The following is an 18,248-nucleotide window of genomic DNA, read 5'->3' as shown; positions in this document are numbered from 1 at the left end:
TGCAGAGTTGGGTGATGCAGATTAATTGTGTTCTTAATGGCTTTTGGGATAGAACTGAAGGGCAGATTAGTGGTAGAGCTGGAACCAGCATATAGCTAGTAACGGATGATTTTGCCAGGCTGGCAAGAAAGCCTGTCTCTCTTGGTCATGTCTAGGAGGATAAAAAAAGGGGAAAATATCATAAAAAGGCAATTATTTGATTTTACTTCTTTGAGGGTATTAGATGTCTTTTCCAAATTTATCTTGTAAATTTAAGTTTTCCAAATTTTTGTTTCTTGAACTTTCTTTTCTTCTTGCCATCGTCAATGTTTTATCTTTACTTCTTTTCTTTTTCTGCTTCTACCTTATTCTTTGTATCTTAGAGTTAATACGAGAAATGCTTGATGTCAGAAATTAATTTCATGCTCCATTTTGAAGATGATGAAGCAATGCATTTCAAGCTTCATCTTGTTTCTCAAAAAAAACTTGTCTCTCTGAATCTGATAGCATAAAATTCCCTGAGGCATTAGGATTTTTCAGAAGTTCTTCATGTGAAGGGATTACTTCTACTTTAAAATGAACATTGAGACTTTGAGTTTAGTCAGGGAAAATAGTAACAAGTAGCATAGTAACAGAGTAGTGTGATGAACTGTTCTAACCAGCAGGTAGCAATAAAAGAGCAGGAATTATGGATTAACAAAAGCTCTCCTTGTAAGAATGCTTGTACCAAGGTAAACTGAGGTGCGGTAGCCTCCTAGTATCTGGTTGTAACATTTCATCTTTATACTTGAGATCATTATCTCACAAATTTGTTCAAGTTCTTATACCAGCAACCCCTTCCTGTTTCGAGTGAAGTAGCGTGGCATTTGCATCAGTGTCTTTCTGTTCTCTTCACAATAGAATATTCCCTTCAGAATACAAGAGTTTATTCATTATTTTACATTAATTTAAAGAATACTGAATCAGCAAACTGGAATGTAGAGTCAAAGGTTGTATGCACCTTTCTGGGAAGCTTTTCTTTGCAAATCTGGCAGTGTTCATCCATGTATTGCTCCAGCCTGGCTGGGTGTCCGTGGAGAAACTGTCACTTTCCACTGAGGAGGGTGCAGGCAGGATGTCTGATAACACTGAATATTTTTGAATCGGCATGCTGGGAAGCCTCAGCCTGGGGCTCCCAAGGGAACTAGCTGGAAAGCTGGCTGAGTCGTGAATGGTGAGATTTAGAATGTCTTGAAAACTTGGAAAATCCCAAGTGACTGGGGGATTACAAAATCACTGTGAGCATTTGAGAAAGGAAAGCCAGAAACCCATATCAAATGATGAGAAGAATAATTTGATTTTCTACAGCTAAGTGTTGGCGAAACACTGTAATTAATGGCTTTTGGCATGGAAAGTCAGTCTTGCTAGAAAAACTCCTGGTCTTTGCCATGAGAGACTGGGGCTGGTCAAAGCATCCACATGGGTCTAGGCCAGGTTCATTCAGTTTTAAGTTGGTGCCTTGGCAGCACCATGCAGCTTAGCAGAGTACAAGTCAACGTGGAAACAGTCCTACCAAAGAGATCAGTAAGTGCTCTAAACTAGTGATGTAACCAAGGGTTAACAGGCCACGTTCGCTGTCTCTGGCTTTGTGACAGGTATCCTTACCAACTCCAGCACCTTGAGATGAAGGTCAAAGCGGTCAATGCTAGGACAATAAAATGGAAGCAGAGAGCAAGGTAATCATTTTATTAAAGATGTGGATGACAATCATAAAATCGATGGTAGTGTTTGCAGATGGCACAAGGACATAGCAGGACAGGTTACTGCTGCAAAACGATCAGGATCATTAGTTTAAATAGTCACAGTCCAGCTGCTGTGCTTGAAGAGGCATCCACAGGACCACACCTGAGAGCCAGGAATGCATTCTCCTCAGGACATGAGATCCTGTCTCACAAAGCATCATTCAGAGTGGCTTGAGAGCCATTCTGTGCCTCGGTGTGATGTTGTATGTATGAAAGAGGAGTGGCAAGTCAGTAGTGGCCTGGATCCTTCACACGGATGTGTTACAGCTGCTTATTGTAAATAAGTTCACTGAAAAAACCCTAAGCCAGTAATGTTCCTATTGTGGCTTTGGTTCACAGCCTTGTTTTGGGACCATCTGCTATGGAGCTGGAGGGTGTACATGGAGGGGTTGTAATGGTGCTTTTTAGAATTTTCAGCAGCTCCCAAACAGAGGTGTTGTGGACATAGGTCAAATAAAGAGCAAAAGTGATTGCTCATGAAGTCAGTTATCAAAAATGGTGGACACTGTAGGAGAGTGGGATAACTACGGAATTTATTACTCATAATATTAATCATTATTCCAGGGAATAAACCGGAGAAGAGAAAGTTCTTCCAGAGCCCCACCTGCTGTGATTCTGGTTGAGATTCTTCTTCACCCATTGGACAAGGAAGGTAACATTTTGTGGCTTTTTCTAAACAATTAGTCAAAAGAACTTGCCTGCCAAAAACTCTACTCAGCCTCTGTTCCCCCAGTTCAGACAGATGATACCTGGGCTATGTGAACCTGTGTAGCTAAGTCCTTCTCTGTATAAATCTGGAATAGAATTTTCTATCTTTGCTGAGAATGACCTGTTTTCTGCCCAGAGAAGTCCTGACTCTACAATACCTGGCAAGAATGTGCCTCAGGCAAGTGAACTCAGGGAACACAGAAAGAGGCATCATCTTGGGCAGCCAGGTCTTACTTTTAAAGCAGAATCAGTAACAAAGAATTAAAAAATCTTTATCCTTTCCAAAAAGCATCTTCCTCACTCAAAGTGTGGTAACAACTCCAGTATTAACAAGTGGGAGTGTACCTAGTCAGGAAAACACAGGAGAACGCTAAAGTCAAAATTACCCTCCTATGAAGTGGCAGAAAAAGAAGCTTTTGAGCCATACAGAGCAAGCTAACCCACAAGGCTACTACTGTATACACAATAGTGAAAATTAATTATCTAATTGCCTCTTGAATCAGACTGTTTTATTTATAGGAACATGCTATCCGTTATCTATGCCTCTTATGCCTCATGCCTAAAAACTAACAGACGTTAACTTTTGTTCTGGTTAATAGCTACTTCAGGAAGGAAACCAGCACATGTCACCAGAAGAGATGACTGCATCAGTTTCTGCCTCATTGGCATGACATTTCTTTTTTGTATGCCACTTCAGGGTGAGGATTTTACTGAATCAGGAGTCCCACTGCAATCTGTAAGTTGTTGTTCAGTGTCTGTAGAACAATCTGATCTTCCCTGCTTCTGAGGGTTGTACAAAAGACAGGTAAATGTCCAGATCTTCAGTTTGGATAATCAGATGATGTTAAATGTGCTTCTGATAGCAAGTTCTGTGATGGGTTTACAGCACAAAGGGCAGTGGGCTCAGGTGATATGTGAATACTGTACTCACGATGGCACTGATAAAATAGTAAGATACAATGTAGAGTTTCTAAAATATGGGTACTTTATTTACTGTGGCAATGACAGTTTTCTTCTCTTTACTGTAGAGGCTTATACCAGTCTAGTTTATACAAAATAAGTGATGGTGATAACAAAGTTATTCTGAGAACCTGGCATGAAAATGCCTATCCAAAAAGGAATGAAATTATTTTTAACTTTGAAACATTTTCTTTATGGACTCTTGTCATCCATGTTCTCATTTCAGTGAATAAAGTCCTACCATGCTAGCTGTGTAAAAACAAAGTACAAATGCAATCCTAGGTAAAGATGACCTACAATGCCTTCTTCTAAAATGCATCCAGAGGCTGAAACTAACAAAAGAAGTTGTGGAGGGTGGGTTGCATTTTTTGCTCATTCTTAGTTTACTGCTAACATCCTAATGAAATAGCTAATAAATAAATAAATGTATGTTTGTTTCTCCATCTGTTTGCATGTGGTATCAGGTCTGGATGGACAGTCACACACAGAAAATTACCTTTTGCTATATACTGAATTCTTTTAAGATATATATATATGCATATTTCATTTTTAATAAGTGCAAAATACCATATTACTTAAACATGGAAAAACTTAAGTAGGTTTCTAATTTTTAATGTACAGTATAGTCTCAATTACCTTAAAGTGGACATCTTAATGAGTTAATTAGGATGGCTCACATATTCTTATACTTAAAAACAAGGAATAAATCTCTGGAGGATTAGGGCTTGCTTTTATTGCTGTATTCAGTACATGTAGTGTTTAACTGCATTATGAAGTAAGTGACTGTTTTAGCCATCTGTGGGGTGTTTTTTCCCGAAGTGTGGTAGCTGTTGCTGTGCAGAGATGGTTGTTGCAAGAAAAAAACAATATTTTAAAAAACATCTTAGGGAAAAATATTCTGTGATATCTTTTTGAAAATTAGAAGGGAAAAAAATATCTCTTCCAAATAAACTGGTTAAGTAGGTGGATATTTACTTGCTGTACTTTTCCTTGTATGCACCTGTAAGTTGTTGGGCAATAGATGATGCACATTGTGTTTACTGTTTTTTTTAACTCCTGGCTGTGTATTTCAATTCCATCTTCTCAGTTTGCTAACAGTTTATTTTGGTGCTGTATAAACTTCAAAGAGCTTTGATGCTAAATTTAGTATTAAAACTAAAATGCTGGCATTGCTAGACTACAGCTAAGAATGATGGCATGAGTCAGGTATTTTTAACCACATTACCAGCTCTTTTTTCTGCTTCCTCTTCCTCTTCCTTTCCCTTTTCATTTTCCTTTTCATTCCTGCCATTTTACTTCTGTTTTTGTCATAAATAACCATTGTACTGAACAAAATACTGGGTTAACTCATCTTGCACCTTTGAGAGATGTTTGAGATATCCATGCACACTGAGTTTTTCTTGTGAACTCTGTTTTCTGTAGATTTAATCATACTTCAAAACATTGGGAATTTAAAGATCTTACATTAGAACTTAATGTTTGCCGAAGCTCTACAACCCATTGCAAATTGTATTGTCCATGAGCTGTGTAGGCTCTGGTGCCATGCTGAAAATGAGGGGATGCAAAGCATATATGCCAGATTCAAGTGTGAAGTAAAGCAGCTATTCCTGAACAAGATCACTGGTTTTGAAACAAAGCATCATATGCAAGAATCATAAGCAATTTAACATAATAGAGCAGCAGTCATAGGCAAGTCAAAAAGAAATTCAGAATGTGAAATGTAAGAAACAGTCTTGTAGAGACAAATAGTTGATATTAAACTTTTGCATACTAGGCAAGGCAACTGTTCAAAAAAAAAAAAAAAATGAAAGGAACATCTCGCCCCCCCTCAAAAAAAAAAAAAAGAAAAAAAAGGTAGCTGTTGTTACACTTTTGATTTGCTGGAAGGGCAGATTTTCCAGGCAGAGAGATCTACCTTTCAATTTGATTGATGTAGTAATAATATTACCATTCTATGATTTTGAAAATGTATGATTTTGGACCATGTCACAGGTACTGAATACACTGTTAATTAAAGCCCTACAACTTGTCCTCTTTTCTTGAGAAGGAAGGGAAAGAAAGATGTAAATGGAGATATTATAAGGGAGTAATTGTATGTAATGTCAATTCAGAGCTCATGTTTATTTAAGAGGAATTACTCTCCAAAGATTTAGATTCTACCTGCTATCTTGGTCTGTGGCAAAAAAAAAATAAAAAATTAATCTGTGTGAGCTCCTAGATCTGATTTTGACTTTGCTACAAAGTGCTCATTAAGGTTTATGACCAATGAGACAGCCATCTTTTTAGACCTGTTTATGAAATTCCAATAGTAATTATTCTTCACATTAAATTAGTTGAATTATTAAATTAAAGGCTAAATTCTATTTCAGTTGTAGAAACTTCATCTAATTTTTACATGTGTTGATCCTTAATCAAATATTACTAAATGTAGTTCAGATTTGATATGTTCTTAATCTTTCCTTTTTGCATGTTTGAAAGTTCATAAACCTGATAAATGTGATATATTATTTCAGTAAGTGAAAGGAATGTAGTGAATATTGGCCACATATGCAAAACGCCTGACCAGCCTTCTGCAATTACCTTTGGCTCTCAAAATATAAGTTTTTTTGGGATCAGATGAAAAGCTAGCTTTTGTGAATAATGACAAGTCCCTGCACTGTTGGTTTAACTGCAAGTTTGTACTTGTATTTGAAACTGAATGTATGAATCCTGAAGATAGTGCAAGGATCCCGACCATCTAGGAATAGACCTGTGAATTTCTGTGTCAAACAGGTTGCTGCCAAGTTTTCCTGCATTATTTCTTTTGCTGCTGCTCAAGTACAGTGATAACATTTTATTTAGGCAAAGTATCTAGCAGAGAATAAAGATCTGTCACAATAAATTACTGCTCCCACCATAACATTCTCTTTGATGGATCTTACATTCATTTGTTTCTGATTAATGAAGTTCCTGCTCTAAATTATAAAGCAATTTAAGGAAACCTTTTGACTCCACTGAATTGTATCAATGACTTAATTATTTTAATGTTTTAATACCTGTCCATTAACGCTCTGTAAGCAGAATTTTAATATGGAGGGCTTGCAAGAATTTTGCAGGCAGATATTAAAATGTTCCCAAGTAAATCATGTAGATGGAATAACTGTAGTATGTTCTTAAAACCTGTCTTGCATATTTATAGATTATTCCTCGATGGTCGGTCAAAAAAGAAAAGATATAGTGATTAACAGCAGTGGATTGGAATATACCATTGTATACTGTAAGAATGACACGTCCTCCATGCCAGAACTCCTCAGATGCTTGTCATTTCCAGACAATGTGTCATTTCTAGACAGTTATAAATGGAAAATCCTTACTAGATGAGACATTCTAGGTAGTTTGATTAATTCCATGAAACCTAGGAGAAGACTGTTTTGTCCCAAACACCTGGAATTAAGAATTACATTGGTAAGCTCTCCCAATGAGATTTTCTAAATAGTTAATTTTGTTCGTTTGTTTTTATTTTTGTTTTCTGGACAAACCGGAACCGTGCTGTTAGAAAATGCTGTTTCTTTTTTCTCCTATTTCATGTTTCCACATTAAATGTAGGTTTTGCACACCAGCATTCTTTCAAATAGACTCTGCTAAAAATTTATTGTATAGAGTTTTCAAGGCAAAAATTAAAACAGTTCTTGTGAGGAAGTCAGTTTTGAACACTCCTGGACGATTGTTCCATACTGAAAAGTAATGCACATTTAAGATTATTTTTTTTTTTTTCACGCAGCATTATATTTGTATGTTTTATTTTGTATATTAAATATCCCATGTAGACATCTCTGCTCAATGAGCATTAGGATACATATAGCAGTGGGTGATGCATCTGTGAAATAAAAAGCACTATGTAAACTGCTTGGGAAAAGTGGATAAAGCTGAAGGTGCAGTTATGCATTATTGAAAATAACGATGCTAATCTATCCTCTTTGACATACATGTTCACTGTGTTCACATAAATGTAATTCTTCAAAATAGTTAGGAAAAATCTACCTGAGGCCTGTTGTGTTTTTTCTTTTTTCATTGCAAGGACTGATGGGTTGTTCAGTGTTGATGAATGCAGAAGTGTATTGTATTCCTAAGTACATACATGCACCTTGTAAAATATGTTTTAATAAAAGCAGGATAGCTTTCTGAAGTCTTTTAAAGGCTATATTTAATGAAAAGGGGAAATTAGAGACAGGCAACAAGCAAACTGTAAAATTTGCCTCACTCTCAGATTGTTTCCTACTGCAGGCCTATATTGCCTTGACTCTGTGCAAACCTAACTGCATCAGCCATGGAATTGAAGATACTGGGCTGCTTTGTAAACTGCATTGCTCCAAGGCTTTCTTTTTTCATCAAGTTCTTCTCCATATTGTAAGAACTATTGAAAATTTTGCTTTTTATGGAGGTTTCTTAATTGCATAGTTTACCAATATGCATAGTTTACCAATAAGAACACTGACAAAGTGTCAGGCTGGGAAGTTTATACAGATAACCAAGCCATAATGTCCTACAGCTTTCAGTCAGGCCTATTATTATATAGACTTCTGAACTGTCCATGATCCATGTGTGGCTCTTAGACTCCTAATACCTAGGCACAGTGATGTACAAAGGAACAATTTCTGTATTTCTATCTAGATCTGCACTGATTGCAGCTTAATTTTTATAATGAAATTCATTCTCAGGACTTAACATAGTTATCCCAGACTGATAAAATCTGAGGATAATAAAGCTCACTGCTTCGAAGGTTTCAGATTTATTATATTATAATCAATATATTTTAGCATTCTTTGTGAGGCAGTTGCTACAAGTACTATTTCAACAAAATGCTTGAATCAAGAAGTGTCTATGAAACCTGTTTTCAGTGAACATGATGGCAACACTTAATGTAGGCAGCAATTTGAGGATGATTTTGGTATATCTCTATGAGAATGTTAGTTGCACCAAAGTTTTCGTGAGAGAAAGCTCTATAATTGGCCAAGAATCTTATATTAGATGAATGCAGAATTTGGGAAAGGAGATGACTCATTCAGATACCAAATGGGTAGGAAAAAGGGATTCGATCTTTGCTTTTCTTGTGATATCTTCTATGTCAAAAGTAGGCCAAAAAAGCTAGTTTGTAGCACAAGAAGATGCATGATTTAATCACTGCTTGATAATCATGGTTTTTTTTTTTTTTTTTCTTTTTCTTGGTGATCTACTTACAGTAGATTCATGCTTCTGGGCTTTTGCTGATCATTGAGAGAAGTGTGAAAATAGTTATATTTTCCTTCTTGAAGCTTTACTAGAAAAATGTTGCCAAATTAATTTTAAAAATTTCCAAAAATTTTGAGAAAGAAGTCTAGGATTTTTGGAAGACCAAATGTGCAAATTAAATAACATGTATTCCTGGTACACAAGCAAGGCACAAGCCAAACAAAGATTAATTTGCACTGCTGTTCTTTTCTGAATGAGCTTGCTGTCCTTAATATTGAGTTTTTCACAGCTTTAGGTGCAGCTGAGCCAAAAACACAGAACTTACATCTGGGATGAAATTTTAAACTGCTTCTTTACCTCTGGAATTAACTGAAGGAAAATGCAGATACAAGCAACAGGAACATTTGGGATGCTGTAATTTTAGATCCGCATGTTGTAGGAGTTGCTAAGGAGTCTAACTCCTTTCCCTGTGAATGGCTGAGTTGGCATTGAACTAAGTAGTCTTAATATTTGGGGTACCTGAAAAACAAACCATCCCATTTTAAAATTTTGAGCTGCTCCAGGTGGAGAATGGCAAATATTTTGGAGTTATCTTGAATCTGTGTAAGGGATTGTACAAATCTGGCTGTGCCCTCCTGTAATCACTCCTAGAACTCTCCATGTAGTCCTCCATGGCAGAGAACTCTCTGAAATGATGTTATGTGCAAGCAAACACAGTGCTTCAACCATTCTGGGTAATTTTGGTTTAGATAAGTTTCACCTGTAATTTCTATTCAAAAAACGGAGCCCTTTCTGATCAAGAGATGAAATGAACTCCTAAGCACTATCTGAGATTCCACATGGAATATTATATATGGATGTCATTACTGATGTTTTTCTGCATAGTAATTAATTTCTCACAGAGCTGTACAGTGAACTTTGTGTCTAAGGAAGACAAAATACCATGCTTGGGGTAATTCTGAGCTCACTTGCACACCAGGAAGCAAGAAGTTTTATTGCAGCTTTTCTTCAAATAATAGCCTAAGGGAAAGAATGTCCCTTCAACCACCTTCCATACATCAAATGAGGTTTTCAGCACCAGAGACTGTTCACTACATGGATTTAGTATAGCTGAAATAGTATTTTGGAAAATTCCACTTTATTATTATTTATTTTTTTATTTATTTATTGTGTAGGTGATGATTTTGAAGCTCATCTTTGGTGATGCCATCTTACTTGCTTAAATTTTTCCTTGATTAATTACATTAGTGCCATATCTATCAACATAGCTTTTGACATTTTATGATGTGTATTTTTACCAAACTAATTTACAAATAACAAACCAGGTTTACACTGAGGAAGAAAAATACCAGACAGATATGCAGTGAGGTAAATAGGAACAAATATCAAATACAAGCAGGCAAATACAAGATACTTTCAAATAGGTTAATATAGTGAGGCTGAAGGATGCTTATATTGTTCTTATAAGAAGTTAAAACATTTTAGTCTGGGATAATGGTTTATGGCTAAAGAGTGAAGAGGAAAATCAAAGAGTAAGAAATAAAGCATAAAATTAGCAATCTAAACTAATTTGGAATGTACTTTTTAGGCTGTCAATTTCAGAAGTAACTGCAATAGAAGCCTGAAAGGGGAAAAAGAAATTGTAAATCTGTTTGTTGGACTTCAAATCAAATGAAATAGTGCTGCTCCATTCACCACCTGTCTTTTTCTACTAGGTTTTATATATATATATATATATAATTTTTTTTCTGCCCATTTTCAACTCAGGATGGTCACTGAAACTGTTCTGCTGATACCAGGAATTAAGAGATTGTGTCTTGCTCTTCCATTTATGCCTGAGGTTCAGTAAATTTAGAACTCCTTATCATTTGTGAAATGGATAATTTGAAGCCTGTCTTGTTTTACAACCCTTTGGCATTTACAGTCAGCTCAGGTAACTCAGCTTCACATTCCTGATATTTTTATTTTTATTTTTTTACCAGGGAAAAAAAATAAGATCATTTTAAGGAGTGGCAAGCACTCAAGTTAGCCATGTCCCTCTGTGATTACATGCTTATTTCAATGGTGATTACAGTTCCCTGAAATAGGATTCTACTACCTATAATAAAAGCTCAATAAGGGTCTAAATATGCCCATTGTCTGCTTGTGTAGCTTGCCCTTTTCTGTAGCCTAATGACTGTGGGGGCTAGCCTTTGTCTTCATGTTTTTCTTTGTAGTCTCATGTGTTCAGCAACCTGCTGTCCATTTTGCTATATCATCCAGCTGTATTCGGCATGGTTTGCCTCTTGGTATGCTGCTTGCTCTCTGGCCAAAAAGCAAAGTCTTTAGAAAGAGGACATTCTCCATTTGGCAGGTGCAGCCAAACAGATGGAGCTCTGTCCTATTTCTTCTGGCAGTACAAACCTCTTATGGATCAATGCTTTTTCTGGATCATTTTTTTTTCTGATGGGGTCTTCTCTTGGGGTCTTCAGGCAACCACTGGTAGGAACTTGCTACCATGTCTGCCTTTTTTGCAGATCCAGAGCAGGACTGAGAACCCTGAGGAATTACTGCTCTGACAAGATATGCACTGGGTCATGGTGTGCCAGTACATATGATGTTAAACATTTCTGTGGGCTTGGTAATTAAATATAATATGCACCACCCAGTAGTACCCTGATGGTTGTTTGAGATCAGGACTGACTTGGCTGTATTAGGTATTATATTATCATAATATAAGCAGCAGTTTTCATAAAAGATGGATTAAGTAGAAAAGGCAAGAAATGGAAATAGAAATGTTCAGTGACTTGCTGAAAGTCTATAGCAATGTCAAAGTTATCAAATCCTACCCTAACTGATACAAAAAGAAGTTTTGCTGTTGATTCGCTGGGGTTAGATACTCACTCCAGCTATTCACCCCTGATTCTCAGTTCAGTGGCCCTCAGTGTAATGCAATATGATCTGTCAATGGCAACCTGCCTTGAATTAAATGGAACAGCTGCTTAACACCGCTCATTTTAACTCTGCATGCAGTTCACATCAGAAGGAAAGAAAAATGTCCCAGCCAACTGAAACTGGAGGGAGAATTTTAGCTAAAAAGAATATAATTTTTTAAATTAGAACTCTGGGCAGTATTATGGGAGAAAGACTGTCATGGGAACTGTGACAATCAAAACTTGTCACAGTCTTAGTTTTGCATCTTATCCATGCCACTGCTTCTTATCCCACACAAACCTTATCCACTGTGTTTCTCTCCTTTCTCCTTTTATTTTCTTCAAACCCTGTAAAATGTTCTAATTTTACAAAGACTGATGTAATTAAAAAGCTTCCACTCCTCACTGCTTTCTGAGACAAACAGGGCAGACATCATCCTGGTGTTATCATAACATCCTGTGAAGCAGAACAAATACTGTAGACTGACATTCTAGGAGAGAAATGTCTTGTAGCTGCATCTCCAAAAGTGCTAATGCTGCCTTCTTAACACACACACACACACACACACACACACACACACAAAAACCCACCAAAAAACGCATTACTTCATTTCATGGGTGATAATGGGTGATAGATTCATTGCTCCAGCCTTTCTTTTGTGTATATTTCCATTCCTATTTTGAGATTTTTTTTTTATTTTTTTTTTTTCCGGTAAGATACATGTTTAAATACCAGACTTGCTTGTATTTTTAAAACTGATGGGTATGTAACTAAGAGATCTTCTAAGGGAAGAGCACTGTTCAGTGAGAAGAGTGCAGACCTAGGGAGCTTTTACTACCGTATGGCCATTGGGTGACTGATTCTGGCAGCTAATCTTTCTGTGCCCTGTTTACCTGCCTTGAGAATGGTCATAAAGATAATGATGTTTATGACATACTTTGAGAAAAGATTAATACTTAAACACTATCTAGGAACAAGTTAAATTAAAGTCTATGTCTTTTATTACAAGAAGTGATGTGATATTGTGTTAATCTATATGGAATTCTGTATTTTTTTTCTGTAAGGATCAGAATAATTTCAAATAGATAAAAATATTTATTTCTGCCACTGCCTATATCATATTCATTTTTAGTGTTAGTAATCTGGCTATAACTATTGACCAAATACTGTTCAGCTTTTCTCTTACAGAAGTCAGTGCATTCTCAGTAAATGAAATTTGTTTCTTATTCTATATTTATCTGTTATAGAATGCACTTGCAGCATCATGTATCTACATTTCATCCAACTACCTTGAGATCAGATGCATTTTCCTATCCAGTCTTAAACATCTCATTTAACATGGATGAATAAATAGGTTTTCATACTGAAAGCTGAGGAAAAAAAAAATCTATGTGCAACTGTTGATCAAACATCAAGTTCCTTTAAAAAAAGATTGTGCATTACTGCTGATTCTGAGGGTCTGTTAATGTAATGTGAACCAATGGACACCAGTCCCAGTTTTTTATACATATATGTACACCATAATACATACATATATCCATTTATGCACGTAGACATATTTTTATATATACATGCTTCAACCCAACAGAGCTATTTTGCATTGTGAATTTATCAAACAATGAAGGAGACAGATGGGGAGATTTTAATTTTGTATTGCCATTTTCTATGATCTCAGATTTCATTTTCATAATCTCTTAATGTTTTAATGAAAAGGTTTCAAAATATTCCAAAAACCACTTTTGGCATCTTAAGTCAGAAAACAGAATCTGCTAAGTGAGAGAGCTGAGAAAAATGTTAATATTGCAAGATAAACGTTTTTTAAACTTTTAAAAATTAAACTTAAACTTTAATTGTTTTCCAAGAAACTGCTGTATTGTTACTCGTGAAGGTCATGTGAAGATTAATCCATCTCAGAAAATTCATCAATTTTTTGTTTGTGATTAAGAAATCAATTTGATAAATGGTTTTGTATTTTTAATCAGAAGTATGGTTAAGTCTACTTCTACTCTGCAGAGTATAACAGTAAGAGAGTACTGTTGCTGTGTGTATGGGATACAAAGATACTAAATATAATGGTTATGGATTAAATATATTTAAATTTCAGTACTATAATTTTGGCAGGGCCAGTATCTAGCTGAAAATTCAGAACAGCCTGTTTTCTGAAAAACATTATTATAGAAATAGATGTATACATAAAAACAGATTTGAGAACAGGTTTCTGGATTCTACCCTTGTGAAAGCTCAGTAATATTTTTTTTCTGCAAAATGCTTTACTCATGTTAGACAGGATCATTCCTGTCTCACAGCATCTGTCTATGTACTGTTACCTGACCAATGATATCTGACGGTCTTTGTAGAGTTCTTCTGTGTATACAAAGGACTTTCACATTCATTGATAGTTTCAGTGGTGTTGTATGGTGTTGCAAGCTGAACTATTTATACTTTCAATAAAATTTAGTACAAATGGGTTAGGTCAGACTCCATATTTCCAGCAGTTGTAAATAAAAATCTTTATCTTTTAAAAAGTAACTACAACATGAAAAATATCAGTTCAACCACTCATAGCTGGATGAATACCCCTCATTGTGTTTTGCAACTTTGTTTAATTTCCTTTTCAATTTAGCAAGAGGCTCCCCTCTTGAAAATGTTGTTAGCTCCATTTGTGTTGCAGGTTTTTATTTAGCTGATCTTGGTATGGTCAGAAATTCAAATTCTGTGAGAGGTTTGACCCAGAAGAATGCTTTTGAACCATCCTGAGCTGAGTAAAATCTGAGTTGGTGACATAATAATAGAAGTTATTCCTCTGTCATCTTTTTGTGAACACCTGAAATCACTGACTCACTCATTATACAGAGGTCAGCATACAGTTGCTCTTGACCTATAATGGACAACCAAGCAACCTAGCAGGGAAAGTTTAATCCCATCAAAGATGTCCTGACTCATCCACTCTCTTTAAAATGAAGAATCTAAATAATAGATCGCATGAAGATAGATGACATTCTCAGCATCTACTTTGTTTCAGTCTTTGACACATAGAGAGAAAAAGAAGAAGACGGGAGTCAGCTAAGTGAGATAAATGTGAATGAGGGTCCAGGAATATGAGGAAACAGACTTAATAAGAAGCAAGTAAAAGAATGCTTCAATAATTTAAAGTATCTATAAATCAGTGAGGGCCCAGTGACATTTAACTAACAGTTGATAAGGAACAGCAACAAGAACTGTGATGATCCATCAGCCATATTGGAGGATGGATAGAGTAGAAGTGAGCCATGAAGAAGGAGTGAAGAAAATGACAAATATGCTACAGGAGACAGAAACCTCTCCAAACTGTAAACTAGTTCCCTCACATTAGGAAATATATTTTGTGAAGCTTCGATGGCTACATCAGCTACAGAGACAAACTCTAAGCTTTCCTTAGTACAGCCTGAAATGTTTTTATATACGTACCCTTAAGTTTTTATGGTAATTGTTGTGATATATAGATGTATATATATATATATTTTTTTCTAGTGGGATAAATATGCTCATGTAAATTTCTTTTTTTTAGTGTCACTTCTATTTGCAACAAGTTGCATATAGTTATTTCTTAATATGTCTCTGCTTTCATGCTAGAATTTATTTGTTTGCATGTAGCTACGTCTCCTTCCCCTTCTTTGGATTAGTCATTAGAAAAGCTAAATTTTTATTTGGTCTGTTGAGTGATTAGGGAAAATAGTTTCCTTCTCCAGGTAGAATATCCATTGCTCAGTCAATTCTCTTTTATGTGAACAAGCAGTCTTTGAAGGAAATAAAATTACAAACTGGGGAGGAAATTTCTGAAGGATTGGATATTGGCTTATATACAGGTTATTGGCTGGATGATAGATGGTGTTTTTGTAAAAGACTGTTCAGCTGTAAAGGACTTCATATCCTAGAATTAGCTGTCCTGTCTAAAAGAGAACAAAGAATTCTTGATGTAGTATAAAGTGACATCTGAGTCAAAGAAGTAAAATATTTGAAATACTGGAGTAGCTGAGACTTTTGGTCAATAATTTTAGTGGATAAGGTTTCAAATGTGGAAGTGATTTTCTTTTCATAATCCCAGTGAATTGTGGCATGGATGAAATGAATGGAGCAGTTGGAGTTGGATTGCTCTCAAAATATGGGAAAGGAGGGTTGAGCCATCTCCATATGGGTCTGTTGTCTCTGGAAGTCATTCTTATTTTATTTGAAAAGGGTTACTTTAATGGCAGATTGCAAAAGACCATGAAAGGGTAGAGCTTCTGGGGAAAGTTTAGGACCTTCATTGAAGTTATTTGTTGCTGTTTCTATCAAATAGAATGCCACTTTTATTAGATTGAAGTGAGTAATAATTGGAATTATTTTTGTTAAATTTAATTGATGTGAAGATTTCTAGGATTGTGCTTTATTTTAAATATATGAATGTATTCTACAAATGAGAAACTGAATTGTTTGAGATGTTAAGTAAACATATGTATGAAAATATATATTTCAGAAGGAGAAACAATATCAGAACAATAAAAATATTGTTTTAAGAATTAGATGAAAGTCTGCAGTGTCATTTTAGGTACTTTTTGGAGAGGCACTAAACATGAAATATTTGAGAAGATTAGAGCTATATGTCTCTTTGGGTCCTACTAATTGTAATCATGATAATTATCATGCACATTAACTATATTGCTATTCTGAGTTATGTAGTTATAGCATAACTGTGACAGAAAGAAAAGTGAATATACTTTAATTTCTAAGCCATCTGATATGCTTTAGTGCTGATTGCTTGAGCTCTTAAATAGTTACATCTGTTTTAAAAATGTAAATATATATCTTTGAACCTGAAGGGAAGAATTTCTTTTTGTAAGGCATATAGCTATGTACGCTTTCTGTGAAAACGTAGGAAACAAAATGGAATTAGACATAGAAATGGAATTAGACATAGTGGAATTAGGCTTCTGCTATGCTGAACTGGGAGTGTACTGGCATGTGTATTCAAAATTAAGCTAGGATCCAGAGCTTTGCTAAATTCAATGTTATATGATCTGAGGTGCTGAACTATGTGTCAGAGTGTCTGGATGAAACACTTGTGCAGTGTTTGGGACAATGGACTCCTAATCCCTGACTGAGTCCATTATACTTTTAGTTTCATGAGTGTAATAAGTAACAGACGGGTAGAATCCTTACTGTTAGTTTTTTGAAAAGGTTTTAAAGGCTCTTATCTGTTTCAGGAGAAAAACAGTCCTGTTTCAGAGAAATGTATTTATTTCTAATGCATAAATCTTAGATGCAGTCCACTAATGAATTGAAGTCTCAGTCAATTTCTTTCCTTTCTTACAGAAATTCCATTACAGTTCATTTAAACTTATCTTCAAATGATTCATAATTACTTCCGTTTCAGGAGTATTCATTCTTTACTTTGCATAGAATTATAATGAAACTTTTATTTTATTTTATTTTATTTTATTTTATTTTATTTTATTTTATTTTATTTTATTTTATTTTATTTTATTTTATTTTATTTTCTATTATGGATAAATTAATTTTCCCCTGGATCAGGTGCATTAAAACTTAAATCATTTATTACAATTGCTTTTGCAAATTTAGGCACATCTTCCATGATTGAATTTCTTAGACAAGGCCAATGAATGTAGTATTAATTCCATCCACATATAGTGTTTACCCTAATAAATTTCTCTTATTTGGTCTTTTGATTACAAGTGACACAAATTAGAAAGGGATATATTTTTATTTATTTACTCATTTTGCTATGGGACATAAAACTGATATTTTTTGTGGCTCACTGCCAATTTAACAATGCAGTGAACTGTTTAACAGGTTTAAAATCCCTCCTAAATCAGGAAATGTACAATAATGAACAATGAATTGTAAATGGAAGCATGAGGACATGCAACCTTTGTCTGGCAGGTGATTAATTTTTACTTAAAATGAATAATAATAATAATAAACAATCCCAGATTGTACTCCTCATCTATTTTCCTATGGACGTTCCAACATGGCTACAGCTTTTGCCTACATCTTGCTGCCTGTACAGCAACACCTTAGTGTTCCCACAAAAGTAGCTTTGCTGCCATTATTTTATTTCCCAGTCCTTGACAGTCCTCAACATTTGCATGATTTGTGTAGTATTCACTGCAGCACTGGAATGTAAAGACCAAATAGAGTGTATTTGTAGGCTTGAAGTAATGATTACTCAAAATTACTACCAAGATAGGAAAATGTAGAGAAATATTGTAGCATGCTAAATGACATGCAACATAGAACTGAGAGCAAACTTATCTTGCCTGAACATGGGCTGGATGAGCATGAGTGATCTGAAAACATCTAAATGGCAGCAGCTTTTTTGTGCAGGAGAGGAACTCACTAGTGCTGTCACATTAAATATGTCAGTGCTCCTTTTGACTTCACCTCTTGCCATAGAAACTTTATTAACAGCATCAAGTTGTATCAGAGGAGGTTTAGATTGGACGTTAGCAAGAATTTCTTAACGGAGAGAATGATTAAGCATTGGACTGCTTAATCCTCACCCAGGGAAGTGGTGGAGTCCCCATCCCTGGAGGTATTTGAGAAATGTGTGGATGTGTCACTAAGGGACTTGGTTTACTGTCGGGACTCAGTAGGTCAGGTTGAAATTTGGACTTAATTCTCCTGAAGTTCTTTTCCAACCCAAATGATTCTATCCAGGGA

At 35.4% G+C, this 18,248-nt stretch overlaps 1 protein-coding gene across 17 annotated transcripts in view; it reads left to right on the top strand.

Moving 5' to 3' along the window:
* Positions 1–18,248, top strand: part of LOC310900994 (uncharacterized protein) — a 382,517-nt gene that overhangs the window by 180,031 nt on the left and 184,238 nt on the right. For 16 of the 17 annotated variants that reach the window (XR_014585508.1, XR_014585509.1, XR_014585510.1 and 13 more), the window contains 2 exons: positions 2,325–2,412; positions 3,068–3,204. Coding sequence is in view for 8 of the 17 variants with exons in the window: in XM_083839819.1 (XP_083695945.1) it covers positions 2,325–2,412; positions 3,068–3,204 (225 nt within the window). In the remaining 9 variants the exon portion in view is untranslated. Of the gene's footprint in view, positions 1–2,324; positions 2,413–3,067; positions 3,205–7,691; positions 16,960–18,248 lie in introns of those variants that run through there. The other variant, XM_083839820.1, reaches the window with a different exon arrangement.

Source organism: Anser anser (assembly GCF_964211835.1).
Source record: "Anser anser genome assembly, chromosome: 5".
Lineage (NCBI taxonomy): Eukaryota > Metazoa > Chordata > Aves > Anseriformes > Anatidae > Anser > Anser anser.
This window is presented reverse-complemented; position numbering and strand designations above follow the sequence as displayed.